The following is a 6,205-nucleotide window of genomic DNA, read 5'->3' on the forward strand; positions in this document are numbered from 1 at the left end:
GAGGGGCACGCTGATCGGTGACTACTCCTCGTCCGAAAGGTTGCACTGTACACCCCCTGGAAATGAAAGAGGACAAAGGGGGTGAGCACGGAATGCTCAGTAGGAGAACTATTACTCACTTTTAGTTTTATTTACCTTTCCCAAATTAAACCTGCATGGTTAGTAATTTCTACTTTTTATGCACAATAAATTATGAAAACCTGTGTCAGTGAGATAATCTAGTCCGTACACTCGGGACGATAAACCCCCGAAGGGCGCGGTGACTCAGAGAGACTGATGGTAGGGAACTCTAACTCGATATCCTTACTAGATTAGTTCTCGAACCACGGGTAAGGGTGAACTGTCGTTCTAGACCCTCACCAGGACGTAACCACTGTACAGTAGCCTTGGGGATTCTCAACCCCGGAGAGCGTCATCACCTCTCCCTCTTTTACCTTTTCGGGTTCACACCCAGGGATGGTGAACGGCCACACCTACTGTTAGCACACTATCTCACTATCGTGTCCGGTTTACATTCTCCTAACCATGCTTTTGTGTCAATTTCTAAAATTATGTTAAAATCTCTTGGCCACGCTGTACATTACAGGACGGGCCCCTAATGGTTCTGTTTCAAGTCATATCGTGTAACAGTAATAAATAAGTTTGATATATAATTTAAATCTTCTCAAACTTAACAAAATAAAGGCCCCTAATGGTTCTGTTTCAAGTCATATCGTGTAACAGTAATAAATAAGTTTGATATATAATTTAAATCTTCTCAAATTTAACAAAATAGATTAAATTAAATAAAACTCCACAAAAGTTAAGTAATAGGACCCCTACCTCAAAACGGATCGTCAACCGAAAGTCGAGAAGCTGCGAAACGAAGCTTCACCGGAATCCGGCCACCGGCGGCGGCGGCGGTACGGCGGCGGAGCTTCCCGGAGAAGAATCTCGCGGCGGACTTGAGTCCTACCCCCCCTAAATCGATGGTTCTGAATCCAATGGCGATGTCAATTTTACCAAATTCGGCCTCTAACTACTCGGATCGAGATCCTCAATTCTGGCCGAATTTCAAACCTTGAATCTTTGTTTTTCAGCCATAGATCTTCAAAATTGATTGGGGGCTTTCATTACCCGTGAGATTCTGAGCATTTTGACACCAAGATCACGAGGATCCAACGGCTAGATCGCCGTAACCATCCTCCCACTTTTCTCGGCGGCGGCTCGTTTTCCAGCAAGGCGGCGGCGGCGACCACGGCTGGTGGCCCAGAACGACTCACTGACTCCCTCTGAAGCTAATGGGCTGGGCGGTGTCGTTCACAGCGGCCGGAGGAGGGAGATTCGTGGGCAGCGGCGGCGAGAAATTCGGCCACCACGGGCGGCGGTGCTCCGGTCAGAATCAAGCCGTGCTGCTAGTACCGTTTTTTTCGTCTCTTCGCTCTGAGTCTATTGGGACCGGAATCACCTCGATCGGACACCGGACGGCGAAGATATCACGATCGGAAGTTTTCGAGATTTTTCGGAACTTTGACCAGCGAGTGTGGCAGCGTTCGGCGGAGTTGGTGGCCGCAAGACACCAATCCGGACTTGGCTCGACGAGAGCTTTCCAACGAGCCGGGAGGTGTCGAAAAGGGACGCCGGAATCTTCCCCGGATGTGTACAGCCGTACGCGTGGAAGGAGAGAGAAAGAAGAGAGAGAAAGTGGGTTTTTGTGTTTTGAATTTTTCTGATGAGGTGGAACACGCCCAAGTGGCATTAATACTAGTTTGGACTCACTGAGTGTCCAATTATCCGTTTCTGATCCCCACATTTCTTAAAAATTACATTTTGGCCTAGATTTTTAAAATTTTCACACTTCAGTCTTTAAAAATTACAAATTAACCCCATTTCAAATTTTAGACAGAATTACTTTGGACAGAATTGTAACTGATGATGATGATCGTACTGTTAAATATTTTATTGGTGCTACATTATACTGTGGATCTAAGTTTTAACGTAACGATGAATTATGGGTTTTAACGGAGAGTTTGTTTTAAAAGCCCATGGGCAGACATTGTTTTTATTTCAGGAGTTTTATTTTATTTTATTTCTATTTGTGCACCGTTACCGCACTTTTATTACATAACCCCCACTTAGGGGCGTCACAATATGTGTGCGCACCGAACTGCAATATCAATTCCTTGTGTCTTTTATGTTTCTGTTGATCTTTCTGCACTTATAATTTGCTGCTGTTGAATCAAAGAAAAAATATTTCTATCTGCACGTATCTGTCATAAATATTACAACAAATGTTATAACACTTTTTGTGACACCGACTGAAAAACAGACCTTTCAATTTTCAGACTCTTAGTGGGAATACACGGATGAAAAGTTTGATAAATATTGCTATAAACTAGAGTTTCTCTTCCACATATTCCTTCTTTACCTCCATAAATGTTAAGCATCACGTCTTATTGCCAAAATATTCTTTGTTGCTAATGATGAAAATTGTGCTAGTGCAGGACAAAGTAAACTGTATCAAATGGGATCCAACTGGTTTATTGTTGGCCTCGTGTTCGGATGATCTCACTGTTTTGAATGAATGCAATCTTGGATGATGCACACATCATTTACTGGTTACAGTACTCGGCTAATTATAAATCCCAATTCACTACCCTCCGTTGCATTCATGCATTAGAGGATCTCCAACGCCAAAATGGATTATATATATATATATATGTATGTATATACACGTATGTATAGTTATATAGTCTACAATGCAACATTTATACTTGATGTGAATCCCGGGATACGCTATGAATATAATGCGGTTGCTATTGGTTGATGGGTTGATTTTTTTGCTTAATAATTAATTAATAATCACAATATTATCATTTTCAATTTATTAAAAATTTTAAAAAAAGTTCTCTCACTAGTTTCAATCCTAAGAGTTTATGATAAAAAATAGATATATTATTTGTAGTAGCATTATGAATTAGAGCATAAATTAAATAATTTATAAAATATATTATTGAATTGTTACTATTTACATTGGACATCTACGATTTGAACATTGGTCTCCTTGATAGTCATTGTGTTAAACTGGCATAGAAAGAATAACGAATAGTAGCATGAAGTTCATGAAGAATTTGCAATACATGAATTGATAGTTACAGGTCACCAGTAATCTCCACATGAGCATGAACCATTCTCAAAATGGTGAAACCGGTTTCTGTCCCTCATTACGATTTTCCGTCCCGTGATCTTCGATATCAGCTTGGTCACGGCATGACAGTCCGGGCAAACTCGGAGGTTTTTAACAACCCTTATTGTGGTTCCGGGTTTAGTACTGATTAACCCAAACGCAATCGCAAGCTTCTCACTGTGAACTTCCAAGGATTGCTCTTTTTGCCTCTCTCCCAAATCGTGCAGAACAATATCTGTTTGTGGGGTGTAACCATTAGCCTTGAGCCAATCATTTATCTCCTCCAACATCTTATATATTTGTTTGCTCTTTGGGTGTCTCTTATCCCCAGCAAGGAATTCGTGTATCTTGTTATTCACTTCAATTGAGCTACAACCAGGCTCCTTTTGAATCCCACTCTCCTTCATTAACGTCCTCACTTTTGCCACCCCATCCCAGTTTCCGCTTGCCGCATATATGTTAGAGAGAAGAATGTACGTTCCCGAATTCGCAAGATCCTGGCTGACAAGAAATTCCGCAATTTCTTCCCCTAGTGCAGCATTGCCGTGGAGTCTACAGGCACCAAGTAAGGTTCCCCATAGGACGGGATCAGGATTGATGTCCATGTTTTTAATGAGCTCGTATGCTTCTTCTAGATGCCCTGCGCGGCTGAGAAGATTTACCATGCAGCCATAATGCTCAACCTTCAGTTTAATCCCGTACTCGTCTTTCATTAAACCAAAAAATTCCTGGCCCTGGCTGACCAAACCAGCATGAGCGCAGGCACTCAAAACCCCGATGAAGGTTATATCGGTAGGCTGGTACCCAATCCTGCACATTTCGTTGAATAGTTGCAAAGCATCTTGGCTAAATCCGTGCATTGCATAACCCACAATCATTGTATTCCAAGCAATCACATCCTTGTCCCGGATCCTATCAAAAACTAGACGAGCATCCTCCAAACTACCACATTTGCTGTACATATCAATCAAGGCAGTCCCCACATGAACATTTATTTGGATCCTGTTATTTGCCATGTAAGTATGAAGCCATCTACCGGACTCCAGCGCTCCAATCTGACCGCAAGCAGAGAGCACAGCTAAAACCGTCACTTCATTAGGCCTAACTTTTGCCGCCAACATTTTCCTAAAGAGAAACAGTGACTCGTTCGGCATCCCGTGCTGAGCATACCCATCAATCATCACATTCCAGCACACCACATCTCTATCCCCCATTCTGTCAAACAACGCACGGGCCTCATCAACCTTCCCATGCTTCGCATAGCAAGTGATCATCGCTGTCAGAGAAACCAAACTCCTCTCAGGCATTGTGTCGAACAAATGTTGCGCGGACCAAACATCCCTGGCTCTCGCATAAACATCAACAAGACCCGTCCTGACATACAAATCGGAGTCAAACCCGAGCTTAATCGCTTGGCAATGGAGGGCTCGGCCCGGCTCAAGCGAGCAGACTTTCAAAACCGTGGAAAAAGTAAAGCAATTCGGATCAACACCTTGGGTCAGCATTTCGGCATAGTACAAAAGTGCCTGGTCGTGAAGGCCAGACTGGGCGTGGGCGTGGATGAGAGAGGTCCAGAAGAAGACATTGGGACGTGGGGTTCGGCGGAAGAGAGCGACGGAGTAGTCGAGGCGGCCGAGAGCGGCGTAGGAGCGTTGGAGCTTGAAGTTCAAGATGGGGTGGTCGTGGAATCCATGGCGGAGGAGAGAGGCGTGGGTTTGGAGAAGGCGGGTGATGGACCTGGAATTGTCGAGCAGGAAAGCGAATCTGTCGACTGAGGGAGGAGGGTGAGAGGCGGTGGTCGAAGGAGGAGGCGGCGGCGAGAGAGAGGTGAAAGAGGTGGTGGAGATCATGGTTGTCGTTTTTACCGGTTTTCAAATATTTGGCGCCAGGGGTATTGGGTTGTGGGACTTGGGGGTAATTGCATAAGGAATTTCCGGACATTGGGATATCACGTGGATCGGTGGATTTTGATAACGATTTGATCATTTCGGTGTTTTTGGGCTTTGGTCGATAGTTGGTCTGTAACCTTTAAAAAAAAAAAAAAAAAAAAAAAACTAATTCCATTATCTTCTTCTTATTAATACATTATGTGCTATATACTAGGCAAAGTTTTGAAACCAAAATCAATAGGAAAATCGTGGGATAATGGAGAGTGGGGCTGCACTAGTTAAATTTTTTTTTTTTTTAGTGCAAGCTTTTGTCCACATTAACTGATTTCTCCGACACTTGTGGGGTAACTTTGGTGATTTGATATTTGTTTAGTTTCTTTCTTGGACTTTGAATTCACATGGTTTCTCTTCTTCTTTTTTTTTTTTTTTTTTTTTTTTTTTTTTTTTTTTTTTAAATCTTGATGGAAGGTAGTTGTTACAGCTAAAATAGTGAAAGTAGATATCGTTTATGAATTCTTTTGTCTTAGGTGGATTTATATAATTCCTAACCCTTTGATTTATGCAGGGTATACTCTTTATCACGTAAAATCTTTTTAACTTCATGACGATCATAATATACTTAAACTAATGAAATTTCTCCATCCTTTTCCTATTCTTCAAATATGTCCATCTACATATATGTGTATATATCAAACTTCAATCTTTGCCTTTGGATCATTACTTTTTAAAACTTAGCCGTTGGATTTATCTTATCCTAATCCTATCTAAACTAAATCTTCTTTTGATCAAATCATCTATGATTCTATCAACCCAAAAGTAACTATAATGTAGTTTTTACACTGATAGTAGATCTTTAATTTTACTGACTGCATGCCATGTGCTTGGCAAGATCAAATGTACTATTTCTAACACTGTTGCTATAGAGAATTATCTGTTATTATTGCTCTTAAATTTCTTTTGAAATTTAATTACGAAAATTTATTAAACTCTCGTACTGAAATATGTCTCAATAGAAATTGTAATTTTCTATATTAATCTTGTAACTTTACTTCCATACTGAAGTTCACGGAATATTTTTATTTTCAGAATTTCATCCCATAAGATTATAATTTTTGAATATTGAACTTTACACATGACAATTTAACTTAAT

At 41.2% G+C, this 6,205-nt stretch overlaps 1 protein-coding gene across 1 annotated transcript; it reads right to left on the minus strand.

The window, feature by feature from the left end:
- Positions 1 to 3,045: 3,045 nt before the first annotated feature.
- On the minus strand, positions 3,046 to 5,073 carry LOC21384688 (pentatricopeptide repeat-containing protein ELI1, chloroplastic). The gene has a single exon (XM_010113224.2). The coding sequence runs from the start codon at positions 5,014 to 5,016 to the stop codon at positions 3,139 to 3,141; it is 1,878 nt and encodes a 625-aa protein (XP_010111526.1). The 5' UTR covers positions 5,017 to 5,073; the 3' UTR covers positions 3,046 to 3,138.
- Between the last annotated feature and the right edge of the window lie 1,132 nt (positions 5,074 to 6,205).

This window comes from Morus notabilis, unplaced genomic scaffold, assembly GCF_000414095.1.
Source record: "Morus notabilis unplaced genomic scaffold, ASM41409v2 Scaffold5104, whole genome shotgun sequence".
NCBI lineage: Eukaryota > Viridiplantae > Streptophyta > Magnoliopsida > Rosales > Moraceae > Morus > Morus notabilis.

Bases quoted from the DNA above. Each gene is read 5' to 3' on its own strand.
- LOC21384688 (XM_010113224.2), bottom strand. From the start codon at position 5,016: ATGATCTCCACCACCTCTTTCACCTCTCTCTCGCCGCCGCCTCCTCCT.